Source organism: Mastacembelus armatus, chromosome 19 (assembly GCF_900324485.2).
Source record: "Mastacembelus armatus chromosome 19, fMasArm1.2, whole genome shotgun sequence".
NCBI lineage: Eukaryota > Metazoa > Chordata > Actinopteri > Synbranchiformes > Mastacembelidae > Mastacembelus > Mastacembelus armatus.
Window position 1 is genome coordinate 15512034 of NC_046651.1, and position 16907 is coordinate 15528940.

The 16907-nt window shown below is 41.2% G+C and overlaps 2 protein-coding genes across 2 annotated transcripts in view; both read right to left on the bottom strand.

Moving 5' to 3' along the window:
- Positions 1-210: 210 nt before the first annotated feature.
- On the bottom strand, positions 211-4901 carry LOC113135575 (uncharacterized). Its single transcript, XM_026315711.2, has 5 exons — positions 4801-4901; positions 2516-3150; positions 1759-1959; positions 1517-1646; positions 211-1438 (listed from the first exon to the last, which is right to left on the bottom strand). The coding sequence occupies exons 2-5, from the start codon at positions 2898-2900 to the stop codon at positions 967-969; spliced, it is 1188 nt and encodes a 395-aa protein (XP_026171496.1). The 5' UTR covers positions 2901-3150; positions 4801-4901; the 3' UTR covers positions 211-966.
- A 1189-nt stretch (positions 4902-6090) lies between these two features.
- The window catches only part of kif19 (kinesin family member 19), a 28396-nt gene continuing 17579 nt past the window's right edge, over positions 6091-16907 (bottom strand). Inside the window, exons 5-20 of the mRNA XM_026315710.1 lie at positions 16315-16451; positions 13230-13355; positions 12933-13127; positions 11507-11653; positions 11279-11401; positions 10840-10996; positions 10543-10717; positions 10134-10332; positions 9751-10021; positions 9399-9523; positions 9145-9308; positions 8927-9032; positions 8308-8431; positions 7674-8062; positions 7106-7274; positions 6091-7010 (exon numbers count right to left, since the gene is read on the bottom strand). Coding sequence (XP_026171495.1) covers positions 6883-7010; positions 7106-7274; positions 7674-8062; positions 8308-8431; positions 8927-9032; positions 9145-9308; positions 9399-9523; positions 9751-10021; positions 10134-10332; positions 10543-10717; positions 10840-10996; positions 11279-11401; positions 11507-11653; positions 12933-13127; positions 13230-13355; positions 16315-16451 — 2735 coding nt within the window. The 3' untranslated portion in view covers positions 6091-6882. The remainder of the gene's footprint in view (positions 7011-7105; positions 7275-7673; positions 8063-8307; positions 8432-8926; positions 9033-9144; positions 9309-9398; positions 9524-9750; positions 10022-10133; positions 10333-10542; positions 10718-10839; positions 10997-11278; positions 11402-11506; positions 11654-12932; positions 13128-13229; positions 13356-16314; positions 16452-16907) is intronic.

A 16907-nucleotide genomic window follows, 5' to 3' on the forward strand; every position in this document is an offset into this window, starting at 1 on the left:
ACCACTCTAAAATCTCCCACAATGCCTTTCGGCTTCAAAATCCAAGTCAAAACAACACAGACAAGTAGGTAACTGACATTGGGTTTCTCGACACGTTTTCCCAGAATATAAAATCCTGACTTCATTTTCTAAAACATTGGGAACTTGACTGGTTAAAATAAATGTCCTTGATTTTCTTCTCCTCAGGATAGAGTCACTAAAACGGATAAATTAATAAAGCTATTCTGTCTTTTTACTCAGTGAACAACACATTCAGACTGACTCTGCACCTTTTATGACATTTATCATATCAAGACAGTAACAAAGTGGTTATGAAAATTTTATCTTTCTATTTTACTCAGTAAAAACAAATGATAATTTTCAAACCTAGTACAGAGTAACTGAACTTAAAATCTAAATAATAAATACAACAGGCACACAGATGTTGTACCACACATCAATTTGTATGTTCACTAAAAATAATACGTAATCAGACTTAGTTAGATATCTAAATACATACAAAACCTGCTAAATAATTAATTAAAGGAATAGTTCAACAGTTTTGAAGAGTTCGGTTGAACAGTTACCTCTCACATCTGTGTGGATAACATGTTGCAGCAGCTGGTGGGTTCTGTTACCTGTAGACACAGCCGGACCGGCTGCTTGGCCATGTCCAGTCATTATCCAAAGGTAAGCTCATTGACCAGCTGCCGGTCCCAGCTACATATTTACCATATAGACATGACAGGGTATTGATCTTCTTAGCCGCTTCTTCAGCCTAAGTTAGTAAGAAAGCTCATATTTGTATTTGCCAAAATGTGATGAACTATTCCCTTAAGGTGGACTCTTGTACTGAGCTCAAAACAATTTTGACCTTCAACACAAGTCAACATGTACAAAGCTGCTGTCCCATTGCTGAGTATCCCTTGGAATACTATAGAAACATGAATAGTCACCGGCTCTTTGGAATGGTCATGTGACCATGTGTTAAACAGTTCCAGCTGCGCTGAGACCACTGGAAACAGTCTCATATCCTACAGAGACCAGGGTAAGGACATTATTTTCCAAATCATCTGGCTTGCACTGCTCCGCTTGAGTTTCCACAGGACCAGTAGCTCCAGATTCCTGTCGTATTTTCTTCTTGGCTTTGCCTCGCCCCTTGCCTTTTGAAATGATCTTTCCTTGCTCTTTGACCCCTCCAGACACCTTAGGAGGCACCTCATTGTCAGTTGAGCGGGCTTTGCGGTGGCGTCTGCGGATGCGTCGCATCGGGGGACCAGAATCAACTGGGTCTGATGCTGCTGCGCCAGACAAGATGCGAATCTGCTGTTCAATTACCATAATGATCATGTCCAGTGCAACATCCAGCATTCCCAGGCCAAGGCCATGAGTGACGTTGTCGAATGCACCACTGTTAATAGGGTCCTTGAAACATTTTCTCATATCTTCAAGGTGGTTCCTGAGAAAAAAAAAAAAGAGTGTTATCCGTTTATCCTGTTGCAACATAAATAAAGCAGACTTGATGGTGAGGGCTTACTTAGTTTCAATAATTTTGGACCAGTGCTGAACTGTGTTTGTCTCAGGGATGAGCTGCTTGGCCATGTTGCCATAGTCAATGTAGTCTTGTGCAAAATCTTTCATGTCATCACACAAAGCTCTAGTGTCACCTAAAAACAAATTAAAACATGTTTGAGTTTCTTGCTCTCTCTCTCTCTCTCTCACACACACAAACAAACACAAACAACCCCCCCCCCCCCCACACACACACACTTCTGTCACCTTCAGTGAGTTTGGAGAAAGAGGAGGATACGGAGGTAGTTGTGCTTGGCGTGAGGCCGAGGAGATTAAGCGACTCCAGAAGTGTTTTTTTGCTGGCGGGGCCTCTGCTGACCCGAGTGTACGCTGCCAAGGACCGCAGGGACATCTTCTCTGGGGCCTGCAGGCGCCGTTTAATTTCATCATACGAGATGAGATACTTCCCTAAAATCAGAGCAAGACAGGAGGAAGTGAATGTCTCAGAACTGGGGAACGGTTGTGATTCAATAGTATTTTATCTGCTGTGAATGCAGAATCAGATTTGTTCGTCAAATCCAAACCCTCTTTCATATTTATTATTTTAAGTGGAAGCACTTAAAAATTACACAAAAAAAAAAAAGAAATTTAGAATCACAAATTGCCCAGGTAACCTAATGGTAAAGGTGCATTCTGCAAAATTCAATGGCAGGAGACCTTTATGGCTCTCTTTAGACTATCAAATACAGCCACATATTTCAATTAGAAAATTAAGAAGAATTGAAGAAGTGAAGAGACGTGTGCAAGCAGGTTGGAACGGGTGGAGGAAAGTGTCAGGTGTGATGTGTGACAAAAGAGTGTCAGCAAGAATGAAAGGAAAGGTGGACAAGACAGTGGCGAGACCAGCAATGTTGTCTGGTTTAGAGACAGTGGCACTGAGAAAAAGACAGGAGGCAGAGCTGGAGGTAGCAGAGTGACTGATAATCATTCAGAGAGCACCGTCTTCAAACTGCTAGCCACTTACGAGCCTTTGACCCTTTCATGTTGGGATCCAGGAGTGACGACACCTCTGCAAATGCCATCTGGGTACCGGACTCTGAATTTGTGCTTGAGTTTGTTGGCAGCTCTGGATTTTGAGCCACATCCTCAGTCTGGACTGGGGCAGAAACCTGCATCTGGGGCTGAATATGAGGCTGTATGGTGTGCATTTCCACCTGGTTCTGTTCTAGTGGAGCCTGGCCTTGCATTACTAGTGTGTTTTCAGATAAACCCTGTAGGCTCATGCCCCCCTGTGCTACACTGTTAGTTTGCTCTGAAGACACCTGAAAGATACCCATAACTGGCTTTACCACCGTGAAAACCATGTTCCCCTGGGCGTCCAGGCCCACCACCCTAGTAGATGGGTCCATGTCTTCGCTCGCTGAGGGAGGAGGTTCAGCAGGCCTTAATTATCAGATGAGGTTAATGTAGAGACCCATGGAGTGCTTTAGTATATTTTTCTCTTTTTAAATGATTATGGTTAAAGCTGACCTGACAAAAGGGGAAGGTAAGCTGACACTCTCTCTACTGTCAAGCAATCACCCACATTTAAATGGTTTGGTTGCACATTTTAATAAACCTTATAATCACTCATGGCAACTCCACAGCAGAGGTTTCATTCTGAAAAAAAGGAGAATCAAAATCAAAGTTAGAGCCAAATGTTTAAATATCTTCTTAAATTACCTTGTAAGCATTTAAACAAATTTTAAAATGAAATGTCGATTTTATTATTCCCACTCTTACTAAAATACCTTAACCAAACTTTAGGGGACTATGTCCCATCACTTAGTTTTAAATGGGCCAAACTAAAGCAGGTTCTTTGCAACAGCTGACCTCACTGCTACTAATCTTCTCAGAGAGCTGAAATTGGTTACACAAAAGTCCTACATAGCCAATGTAGAAGGTTCCTGAAAACTCAGAGTTCATACTATTGGAAGACAAACTGCATGTACAATACATTAAGTTACAAAAACATGATTTAAAAAGCAAGAATCAACAATAATAATGTCAAGATTCCAACATGGTTACTACCTATGACTAAAAACACTGAAGAAAATCTTAAAATTTGATTGTGAATGTTCGGTATTGTCTGAAATAATTAGGTCAAAGCAACACCATCAAAACATTTTAGTCTGCATGTCCGCAACTTCAACAACCAGAGTGATGCCTGCATACATTAACATAATGATAAATAACAATCCAGACCTAGAGGATTAGTTAAAAAAAAAAAAACAACTAGTCAATAGAACATAAATCTGCAAAAAAATGTAATAAATGATTATTCCTTAGAGGCAATGCCAAACGTTACTGGTTCCATTTTCTTTACTGTTAATATTTACAGGGTTTCCGTGTCTTCTACAATACTAAACATCTCAGACAAATACAATGAATTGAAATGATGTGCATCTTTGATTAAAGTCCCAATTCCACAAATACATATTGGGTTTATACTGAGCAAGCAATCTTATCTTTTATGCTTTTTCTCATCCAACCCATTCCACCACTGGATATATGATTATACCTACAATAACTAATATGTACATGGACCCTCAGGTGCATCACATCAGCACTGACTTGCTCATCACTGGATTTTGTTTTAACTTCATTAATTGTTTTGAAACACACCACACACAACAATGTGATTCGCTCGGTGCGTAGTGGAGCAAAACTGACCCAGATGAATTATGCACAACTTCACAACAAAGCAACCACGATAAATCCTCATCAGCATGAGTTACACCTGGTAAAAACAGGTCCACAGCTGACATGCAGCTGATATAAAAATCACTAAACGATGCAGCTTTTTGTCAGCAGTGGGTGATGTTGCCTGTGTGATGAGACGTAAGAACAACTGTGTTTCAGGAGGACAAGTCTCCTCAAAGTGTGCACAAAGTCATGCAGCTCCCAGATGAAGTTCAGAGAGGAGCACATGTCCGTGATGACACGCTCCGCACCCTGTACACAGCTCTAATGCGCAAACTTTTAATGAAACAACACCAAACAAGGACTTCATCCCCTGGACGCGCTAGTTTGGAGCATTTTATTATCACTGTGGCGAATTTAGACCTGAAGCTAACGTCACTTACAAATAAACACACTTTTACGCTACCGACTAACTAACATTCATCATGGCTGCCGGACCTGGGTTTTCCTGTACAACAGGCCTGAAAGCGTAACACAAAACAGGGACAACTGCTACGGTTCTGGACGGGACAAACCGAATTTAAGCCCTGAGCCTTAGATGCAACTAGTGACGACTGTTCCACTCACCGAACTACCGAGTGGTTCTTCCTAGAAACACACTGATCCTAGAACGGTCCGCGTCGACGCCAGCGACATTTTTCCTTCTTCTCCGCTGTTGCTTCGGCGGGTTGCAAATCAGCTGTACGTGCAGCACCGCCCGAGAGCCGTAATCCCACCGCTTATTGGTCAAGCCACACATCAATCAATCAAGAGCTGATTTGCTATTGGACAAGATTGGTGTCAGTGACGCAGAAGAGGCGGTACTTCCGACTACAGTTTTTCGTATGAAGGTTTGTACTTATTTGATGCATGCATGTCCTATTTATCTAAAATAAAAACAATAATAAAAATAATATGCATATTTAAGAAATTGACACAGGAGGCGGTTATTTTCTGGCTTATCCAAGGACTAACTAAAGTCTAAAATCCCCCAATCTGGAACAATAGTAGACTTATTGGTTTTACTTACCAAAAATATAAATGCCTCTGTGATAAAAAAAAAAAATAGGGGTGGATGACCTTGTCAAACTCAAGACTTTAATGATTTTTTTATATTTTATTCTAAATGTTATTATTATTCCAAAGGCAACTAATAAATGACATTCCAGTAAGTGAAATAATGACTATAGCTACTCATTCTTTAGAGAAAGAAATAAATGTTATGGAGTTTTGCCATAAATGACATATGGCAACTAAATAATAAGGTTGTTATGAGAATAATGATCCACATCTCAGGAAGAGCAGCCATAATCTTCATAGTGCCAAATTTTATAAATAAAATAGCACTAAAATGTGCTGCTGTAATGAAATTTATAAAACATCTAAAATACCAAACAGTAAATCAACAACATGAATAAGATCCTCAAATTAAATAACATGTACACTCAAGTACTTTGTCTTGGAGGAGAAACTTGTGTTGCCAGTAGAGTGATTACTGTAGTCTGGATGCTGAATAATTGTCATACTTCACCTAACTGAGCACTGTGCATCACCCAGTGGACATTTTCGAATATATCAGACTAGTACAAAGTTGTATATTTCAACACTAAATTTACATTAAAAGTATATTATAAAATATGCTTCTGTCGCTCCTGCAAACGCACAATTCAAAGCCACTGACACAAAATCAGCAAATTTAATTGAATTTGAATTTATTTGGGTACAAATAAAAAATGTACAAAATAAAGCATAGAAAGTAGTCATTATGAAACAATGTCAAAGACAATAACATAAGAAAAGGCAATGGTTAAATAATTCATAAAAAATACAGCCAAGTAATCTGGAAAAACCACCTTATGCTACTATACTGTATATCTACACAAACAGGGATGACAATCGTCACACTGAGGGTAAAAAAAAGGCATAGACCTGGGATGTATGAGAATACAACAGAGTTTGAATCCAGAAGTGCACAACAATCAAGATGATTAAGTTTTTTTGTACTTAAACATCAGTGTGTCATTAATTTGAAACAATTTCACTACAAGAAACATTGATGCTGAAACACTTTTGATATCAGGCCACTGATCAATGTACCATTTTTACACTGCCAATAGAGTAAGATCCTCTCACCCTTTTCAACCGTTGTTGAATTAATTCAAATCTCGATAATTATTGACTGTGATGTTTAGCCAAAGTCAGCTTTCAGTTTCTGGCCTACATAACAAGCACCAAACATTACCAAACATTATATATTCATAATGCACAAACATTAGTACAGTGTTGCATTCATAGTGAGCTTGACACCATCCTGACTTGACAATAACACAAGTTATTCAGCACTACAACAAGCTAAAGTGGAAACACTTGAGAGAAATGCACTGTATGTCTAGTAATCAGTCTGTAGGCTTGCAGGTCCCAGAGCCTGTCAGCGCCAATTGCTCAGTGTCCACAGGAAAGCATAGAGGAGACCTATGTGGAGGTGTCTGGTTAGACTGTTATACTGCCTCACAATCTTACCTGATGTGAGTCACTGAGGGGTTAAGCATTCATTTTATCAGGCTGGGGTGTGTGGGCATGTGTGTGCTCTCCAGTTATTAGAGGATTCCCCTCCAGGTTCAGCTGGTTTAAGTGTTTGTGCTGGTGTTGTGACTGACTGTGGATGATGGCTCAGTGTTTGCGTGTGCGTTGGCCCCCGGTGCCTGTGGTGGTGATGTAGAGGAGTGGCTGGGGCTGTCGCAGCTGGGACCCCCGCTTCAGATTATTTATGTGGGCTGTAGAGGAGTCTGCATTTGAGCCTGAGGAGGAGAAAGAAAAAACAAAGGGAAAACTCAGTATAAAGATTGTTAAAGAGGAATCTCAGCACCTTCCACTAACAGCGATTGAGATTCACCTGTTGGCTGGCTGGTGTGAGGTGCCCGGACTTTGGCAAGAGGAGGGACTCCTCTGTGCTGGGGGCGCAGAATGGGGGCCTGGGGTTGACCGTTAATGTGGAGATGGGGGTCGGATGTGCTGTCCAGAGGGCGGAACCTCTGAGCTGTGGCTGTTTTAGTTTGAGAGAACTGTAGGTGAGAGGAAGGAGAAATGATGGTTGATTGAAAGACACAGTCCACACATGGCCAACACTGTAAATCAGTGACAACATATACACAATGCTATTCAACACTGTCTACAGTGCTTCTATAAGCACAGGATTTTAAGCATGAAAGCATGAAAAACATTAATACCACTGAGAAAAATACTCATACTCACATTTTTATTTTTTCAAGATATTGCTTAGTCATATTTTTATTTTGAGACACAGATAACAGACACACATCACAGCAAACCAGAGCCAGAGAGTGAGTGAATCCTGTTTCTTTTAGATGTGTGGTCATACAGTGACTTATATAATGTATGTTTTAGCCGTAGGTACTGGATAAGTTATGTCTAAATCAATATTTAAATGGGAAAATACTCACCGCTTGACCAGTAACTTCAAAAGAGCGTGAGCGCCTCTTCTTGCGCCGAGCCTCAAAGTCTAGTTCTCTGGGCGTTTGGGTCTTGGTCACCACTTGACGGTTACGTGGGCGTGTCCAGGTTGCCTGCAGGCCAGGTCCTTCCCCAGTGCTGCTTGACAGGTTATCGTCCGAGGTTGCGTGTCTAAGCTCAGGGCTGGGCTGCCTTCCACGGCGCACTGGCAAACCTCTCGGGGGTACCTCGCTCAAAGAGAGGCCGCTTTTCTGCTTTGTTGGGTCCCAGGGAGAGTAGGGAGGTGGCAACCGCAAGGCGTCCACCTCCAGGGCTTTGGAGCGTCGACGGGCTGCTTTTACTACAATGTTCTGAACGCCCTTTAGGATTTGTTGCCGCTCTGTGGAGACCCAGGGAAATGGCTGTTATTTTACTTTACTTATCTTTTTATACTCTACTTCTATGGGAAATGTGGGCTATTGGGATTTGCGATGTGCATTACAAAGAAAAGTCTGACATTTTATAGACAGATTAAGAGACTGACTGGTTTTAATGTTTACTGTTGAATGTGTTGGCATAAGCCCAGATGGCTTTATCTCACCAACTGCCTGTGCATTCACTATCAACTATTTTTGAACATCTTACCGTTTCTGGACAGTGGAATATCAGTACCGGCCTCACTGCTCTCAGGTGACGAGTCCAGGTGGCTGCTGACACTGTGGCTGAGATGGCTGAAGCTCAGAGAGCTCTCAGGAGCCAACGGCTGCAGCTGCACACAAGAAACACAGAGTTTCACATTATGATCAAACATTTACAGCAGTCCTTTGCCTTCAGTCCAGGTTGATTGCCATCCTAATCAGTTCTGTCTCTCCAAAATGCAATTTTTACTTTGAGAAGGGCATTTGGGGTCTGGTTCTCATTAGTCGTTTACTTGATGTTGCCTACGAGTCACACTCGTGCTACATTTGCATACAGAGAAAATTAGAAGGAGGTAATATTGTTTCAAGCCTGAAACAAAGATGTAATTCTGCTGGTCTGCAATCTGAACAAAAAACACACAGGACTTTCTTTTATGGGGGAGACATGGGTTGAAAATGAAAACATTCTGCTAGAGTAAAATATCTGTGTGAGCTTAATTCAAACAGGAGCTCATACTGCTGGAAGAGAAAAGCAACACACGACTAGCCTATTATTTCACAGCATGAGATACCTCTCAGGGATATCTATTCTGGAGTGAACCTGGGCCTATTTAAAGTGGTCTCACCTCTCTGTTGCCCTTCCCGTTAATGTGGATAGGAGGTGGCGTCATTACAGATGAGTTTTTCATCTGCCTGGCATGAGGGCTGCTTTTAAAAACTCGATTACTATCCCTGAACAGGGAAAAAGATAACCATGCTGAGAACCTCAAATGAACATACAGTATTAACTGAAGTATGTTGTTGTGTAAGAAGTGAAACATGAAAAAGATAAATGTCCTCTTACAGCTCCGGCTCAGGAAGAATGGGAGGCAAGGTGTGTCTACGATTTTTGGTTTGGCCATGTCTGTTATCAGAGCGCATGTTGCGTACACTCTCCTGGTCTGAGTCCAGGTCCTGCATGTTGTCCCGACCTTGAATGGGTAGGGCGATCTTGGGTAGGGAGCCCTCCTGGGAATGAGAGCAGAGTGTGGTATAATGATCAGGGCTATTATTTAGTATAATTTGGTTTCTTAATTTAATTTTACATGCAGGACTTACCTTGATGGTGTGTCTAGTAGTCACCTTGTCCAGGGCCATTGCTCTGTCCAGTTTCCTCTCATCCAGTTCTCTCATGTACATATCATACAGCTCCTGGAGGTGTGGAGGTACGAGTAGACTATGGTCTGCAACACATTTAATTCAGTGAATCAAAAATTCACTGTACATCAAACAAGAACAAGGCTACAGCTGCAACTAACAATTAGTTTCATTATCAGTTTTTTGATCTGTTTATTAATTTATGTATCCATGCAGTTGGACACATAAACCACAGCTCTGTAAAGGACCCACACATTAGATATTTATAATTGAGGTTTCCAACAAATGTTGGAGTAAACGCTGATAGACTCACCATCAATGAATTGTCTTTGTTGCTGTATGATCTCGTCACACAGGTGTCTGTACTGCTCAAAGCGCTGCACTACAAAGTTTTTCTGCCGGATGACATTGTCCTTGAGCAGTGCATGGGACTGCATCTCTGCGTTCTCGATCTCCAGCTCATGGACCTTGCAGAGTAGGCTCAGGATCTCACGCTGCTCCTCTGAGCTCACCCGACGAGGAAGCAGCTCTTCCAAGCGGTGCGCCCGGTCCCGAAGCTCCAGAAATCGACGCTCGAGCAATGCCTTATGGGAAAACAACAGGAGCTCGTCAGATTTTTGTATGCATCTGACTATGGTCTAACATTATGTAAATCTACTATTTTCTCTTGTTTTTCAGGAGGACAGACAATGCTACCTTCTGTTTTTGAATCTTCTTCTGTTCAGCCATGAGTGTGACCAAAGTTTCTCGGGCAATTGCCACATCCCGGGTTTCAGTGGTGTCAGGGGGAGACTCAGGCGAGTCAGAGTCCTTCTCACTTTCATCCTTATTGACACTTTCCTTTCTTCGTTCTGCACGCCACTTCCTCCTGCGTCGACTCTGCTCCTGCTCCCAGCTAGGAGAACCACATATACATTCATGATTCATACATGTCTCATTAATACGCAGAGAATTTGGGGAGGAGTTGCACATATTGGAGTGTAAGTACATTTCCAACCCTTTTGTCAACTAACTGAATTCCTGAATATTACACAGGGGAATACTGGATTATAGATGTTATGTATTATAAGATGGAAGAGGTATGACAAAAATGCAAAACACTGACTCTGCAATAGTTAGCAGGTGTTTGGAGGTGTCAATCTGGATCTCCATATTGCTGTTTTCCAGTTCCATCAGGCTCTTCCTGATCCCCATCTGTTGGCGAAATGCATCCAGGAGCTGCTCTCTCAACTGGTCCATCTCTGCCTGACTTTGCTGGCCGGAGTGGGCTTGCACTTCAGCTGTGAGTGGGGAAAGATGATGAGTGGAGAGAAACACAGTGGTAAACAACATTAGTAAACAGATTTATTTGGCAGACAGGTGTCTTCCTGTCTTGAAGACAGAAGTGTGGACAAGCTTTTACCCTGGACATGGCGGATGTCGGTCCGATCTGAGCTGAGCTGGCGGCTCGCCTGGTCTGCAATCTTCTTCTTGAGCCGCTGAATCTCGCAGCGCAGGTCTGAGATGATGTTGGTGTATTGAGCAATGTGGTATGACACATTTATCAGGTTCTTCTTTACCTGGAGCACACAGTGATGACAAAGACAAAGCTGCTGAATTTGGTTTGTGAAATATTATTCCTGCATATAGGTTTGTTTAATTGGGAATAATAAGCTACATCAACCTACCCTTAACATTGAGCGAGAGCTATATGTGTACTGAAAACTACACTGTTTAACTACAATGTGATATTGCAGTAAACAAATTCCTAGGTGAACTATATTTTTTAAGAAATATTATAAAATATGTCATAATAGCATTCATCATATTAAATTAATTAAAGATCTGTGTTTGGAGCTCACCCGTGTTCGAATGCTTTTGGCACGGTCAGCATACGTCAGTGTGTTACGAGATTCCTCAAAAGCCATAGAGGCAGGACTAATATGGGCTATCATTACAGTTCTGCTGTTCCCGCCCAGTGAGTCCTATTAATCAAAGATATGGGAAAAGGGAAAAAACATCAATACAAGAGCTATAAAATGAGGTCTGCTAATCTGGAGTTGGTCCCTTCTAAATTAAAACTGCCATACCTTTAGTAGGCGAGTCAACTTGCTGTCTCTGTAGTTGACGTACTTGTTGCCATTTTTGTCACTAAGGGCATTGATGCAATTGCCCAAAGCCAAAAGGGAACGGTTGATGTGGGCCCCTTCTTTCAACCGCTGACCCCTGTTCTGAGTCTAAAAGACAAATCAGAAGAAAGAGGTAAGAAAACATTTACATTTTTTTTTAGTTTAGACCTCTTAAGGGACACCTAAGAATGTATATTCACTCTGATTGCTGCTTATTTATCCCTGAATATTTGAGAAATATTTAAGAACTGAACCCAGGAGCTTTTTACATCTTATTCACCACAGCCCCAATGCCTGTGAGTACACAAACTACTTCTTTAGACTACAGTAGTCATCTTCCCACTCTTGCCCAGGAGATGGCATTACCTCCTACTTTTTCTCCATCTACACCTGGCTGAACTAAATCGACTTCACCTTACTAAACTGCAAGCGCTCCTCTTCTGTGGAGACACAAGGTGTTAATTTACCAACAACCACTCTGTTCTGCTCAGCTCCTAATAGATACCGTATGTGCGCTTCATCAGCAGCGTGGCTCTGACTACAAACAATCGGACTGAACTTGAAAATGCAAACAGCGAGCCAAACCATACTTTTCAACATGCTCACTTCAGACTTCAAATGAGGTCAAAGCAATAATGAAACCCAGAGAATGAAAGGGCTCATAGATAATTGTCTGTCTGTCCAATAATAGAAACCTGCTGTTATGCAAAAAAATATTTGTTGCACCTTTGTGACCCCAGAGACAATATTCTAATCAGACGTATCTGCCAATCATGAACTCCAATTTTCCACGGTTTTATTTTTTAAGCACTTTTTCTTTGTTTCATGTTTATGTGTGTGGGATCACAACTGTTCATTTAAATGAAATTTGTGTTTTGAATCAGTATGCAGGAATCACTGCTGTCAGAAATTCTTTGATTAAAATTGAAGCAGTGGAAAAATTATTTTTATTTTTACTAAAATAAATGTTCAAACGTCAAAGGGCCATGTTACAGTATAATATGATCTCATTTGCCAAATGTTTCGTGCTAATAAATTGCATTCTGAACCATAATGGAAAATATAAAGAGACTTTTATTAAGGTCTCCAGAGGTTCATGGGAACTTCAATCCTCTGGACTGTTGTTAAGACTCACAGCCAAGTATCCCCAGTGAGCAGACTGCTGTTATAGGCTGCATTAGTACAGACACACTCACAAAGCTGGCCCTTGTGATGCTGCAACTATGCATGTATACTGATCAATACAGGCTTATAAAGAGCCTGGGCATATTAGCTACGTCTTTGAACTTGAATTTGGTGTAAGAGCTGCTGATTAAATTAAATAAATCACATAAAATTCGATTAAAGTCTAATATATACACAAATACAAACACACAAACACACACACCTGTGCTGCTCGTTCAGAGCCAGCGAGGTCGATCATGAAGAGACGTGCAAAGCGGACCTCCTGCAGAACGTCTCGACAGCGACTCTGTTGCTTCACGGCCACCTGCAGCACAGCATGGGAGCGAGACGATGTCTGATTAGCGGCTGTTGGCTCCTGGGTTCGCTGTTTGTTTCCCTTCATCAGCAATTCCATGATCTGAAAACACATAGGTGCAGGTGCAGTTGCACTGGATGAAATCTGAATCCTTTGATTAAAATAAATGAGTCATGTAGAGCAGGGTTTGGTCGCTTGTCTCACCTCTTGGGCATTGATGGTAGATACCTCAGTGATGCCGGCAACCTGAATCACACCCTTAGAGTCTTCTCTCAGGTCCAAGAAGCCTGAGGAAGGGTTCAGGAGGTCACGGATCATTTCATTGTAGATCTAGAAAGGTACAGATAGAAATGTAAATTTGTCAACAATACAGATTGGAAAAATGCAGAAAAATTTTATCTGTGTGCTAGTGATGATCCTTAAGTTATGGACACTCAAATAGAAGGATGTATATGACCACAGGAAAGGGTCCATTCAGGCCTTCAGGGCTCTTACACACACACGCCAAACACCTGGGACAAAAACAAATACTAGAATTTCAGCAGCTTGTCATATATAAATCACGACTTGTTGGGTGGCAGGCTGTCACCAAGCCAGTGTCTGTGCTATTCTTTCACAAAAATAAATAAATAAATAAATAAATCCTGTAATTTCTCAGTGACAGGGATGTGGCAGTGAAAGCCTGCTGACCCACAAAAAAGCATTGGACAGGTAGTGACACCCTGGAAAGTGACCACTGGATGACAAACCACTGGGAGGTTGGAACGGTTGGATGTTTTTACTTGTCAAGCACACCCCAGCCACCCACCCTGAAAAGAGGATACTTTTACTGACACTAACAGCTGGGTATTTGTTTTGCTATTTTTTCCATCTGTGCTCTTTCAATACTGGTGACGTTTGAGGACTAAGAGCCTACAGCTAAATTCTGTGAGGCCGTACTTACAGTAGGCATAAAAGGGGTTTAAGGTAAATGCTAATGTCAGCATGCTCAGAACTTTGCTAAAAACCAAACTACTGAATTACAGTGTTAATGTTACAATGTTAAGAGAAACATGGATCTTTCTATTGAATTTTGAGGCAATCCATCCAACAGCTGTTTCACATAAAATCACAAATGCATGTTGACACTAGAGGAAAAAAGGATCATCAAGGTCAGTAAGAGTTGTCCACTTTAATGGCAGTCCAACCAATAGTTGTTGAGTATTTCAGTCTGCTCTCAACAAACATTTAGCCATCCCTAAAGAAAAGTCACTAGCATTGCTAAAACATTTCTCTTTCAGTTAAGGTTCCTGAATGTATGTGTGCAGAATAAACACAACAGACAAAGGGGAGGGAACACTACATACATTTAAGGGACAACTGTGGGTACTTTTTTTTTTTATCCATACAGCGTATATTGCTTTCCATTCACCTTGCGTGTTCCTGTGCATGTGGTTTAGAGATTGCATGTGTAAAAGATAGGCGTGATTTGAACAAGAAAAGGAGCAGATGTGTGCACATCGCTCAGTCAGGCTGTAAATGGCATTTAACCTCTTTGTGGTGAGGCGGCAGTGGCAACAGATTGTTCCCTGGAAACAGCCAACACACACGTCACACACAGCCTTGCGTCAGGATTCACCCTGAAGAACTCCATACAGGTCAGCGAACATCCAGAGTAGCGACTGGCGCTTTCATAGGAAAATTTTTACTTCCACCCACTTATCACTGAAGAGCTGGGCTTGTGAATCATTTACATAATAATAGCATTTGGCACAGGAAACACAAAATGTAATGTCTTTTGCAAACCCTCCTCCTAACAAACAAAATTTGTGCCCAAAAAGCTCTTACACTGTGCCATTTTCATTTTTTGTTGAAGGCTGAATGCTCTTTTCATTTTTGCTGTTTAATACAAGGCTACATTCACTATCTGTCTCTTACTTTTCTGTCTTTATGCTTTTATTTTCTTCCTCCCCAAGCTTTTTCTCTCACACTCGTTTCCTTCGCTGACTGCCCACACATTACAGAATAAATCAGCCTCATTCTTCTTGACATTCATGCTGTCATCTTTTCCTGAATGACTTCTGGGAGCAAAACTGTAATGGATAAATTGTTCACTGAAAGTCACTTGAGAATGAGGCAGTCAATTTCCAGTGATGATACACAACTTCCTGTATTTTACAAAGCAGGTTGCTGTTACGCGTGAGGTGAAAAGTGCAACTAGATTACTTAAAGATTTTAAAAGGCAACTTTATTCCAAATGATGAATAGCACGTATAACTTCTTTCAAATTGACCAAAGTCAAGAAAAGCCATAAATTACTTTACAAACAGGAACAGGCTCAGTTACTGCTATCAAAGTCATTAAACACAGTTCAAGCTGGACCTGCTTCTCAATAATGAGGTGTGGAACTTCACATAGAAACTGCATCCTGCTTCCTCGTCTTTGCGTCACCTAAGTTGACAAAAACAGATAAACCTCAGCTAACAAGACCACAGATGACTCTGCACTGACAAGTACAGCACTGAGGGATTAGAATGACGAACACGCCCTGACTGATGCTCTGGTAACGTCGATACAGCAGTGACCCTGTCTCCATTCATGCCACGATACTCCAGCACAAACTCCTTCCATAGTCCCTGACCCAGAGCTGATCTAATGCTGACAAAATCTGACTGATTTCATGTTTTGCATCACGTCCTATTTCCTTCTTCTCCTTATTATATCTCAGAATACAATTTCTAAGAAAAGAAAAAGTTTCAATTGACTTTGCTATTCTAGGTGGGAGAAAAAGGAAAAGCAAATTGGTGCTCTGTGATCAACTGGTACTGGACCTGTTTTAAAAAGATGGTACCCCTCTTGTTAGGCAGAGGAACTGTATTTGTGTGGCACCTTTCAACAACTCTTCAAAAGGCAATTTAAAGTGCCCCAAGACCTAAAGAAACTCAAAGCACATAAAAACACACAATTATAATAATTAACTTGTTCTGTGATGCTGGGTCTGAGCTCCTCTACAGGACTTTGGATAATGAGCTCAGCTCATTTCAGATGTGATGCCAGGCAAGAGTAAAGTGACACCAGAACTATCTGGCCGCAGTTGGCATTAGCTAACAACCTCAGATTTTATCAGTGTGACCAGATGACAGCAAAAGAAGGAAGCAGAAGTTCTAACGGTGATGCTGAAAGACCCAGAGATCAGCAGGAATCTCTGAACTCTGAGTGAACAATCATGTTAACTTTCTGAAACAATCAGAAGATGTTTCACCACATGACTATATGATTTCATGTGTTGGTGAGAAAAGTAAATCCTCACCTCCAGATAGGACATGGAGACGCTATACAGCATGTCGTCACTGGTCTCTTCAATGGCACGGAACAGGTCGTTCAGTGTTCGAACGTAGATGCCTGGCTCCTTGTCTGTCCCCAACATAGTGTACGTCTTCCCACAGCCTGAAAACAGAAATTAAGTTTTAAGAAAAGAATGATGTGTTGTTTTCAGCTGTGAGTTTTGACTCTTTTCTTTCTTTTTAAAGCGAATTGTTTGCTTAAAAAAGAAGAAGAAATAACACAATATTTCAAAGTTTTCTGATGGTGACTATTTTCTACACATTATTTGATTTGTTTTATGAATCACAAATCACTTTGGAAAAGAGCCGGCAGCTGCTGTCACGTTTAATGATTTTTAAAATTGCTCTTAACACTATTATTATATAAACAATGACTTAACTTGAAAGGAGCCATTTATTTCAGAGGATTACTACCACCTCTGCAGATACTCTCGGTTCCACGCAGCTCTTCTTTCAGCTTGTTGGTTTGGTTTTATGTATGTGAAACTACTGTTTTGGCTCTTTATCATTTCCAGACACAGCCATTTAAAAAAAAAAAAATTAAATTTTATGTCACGTG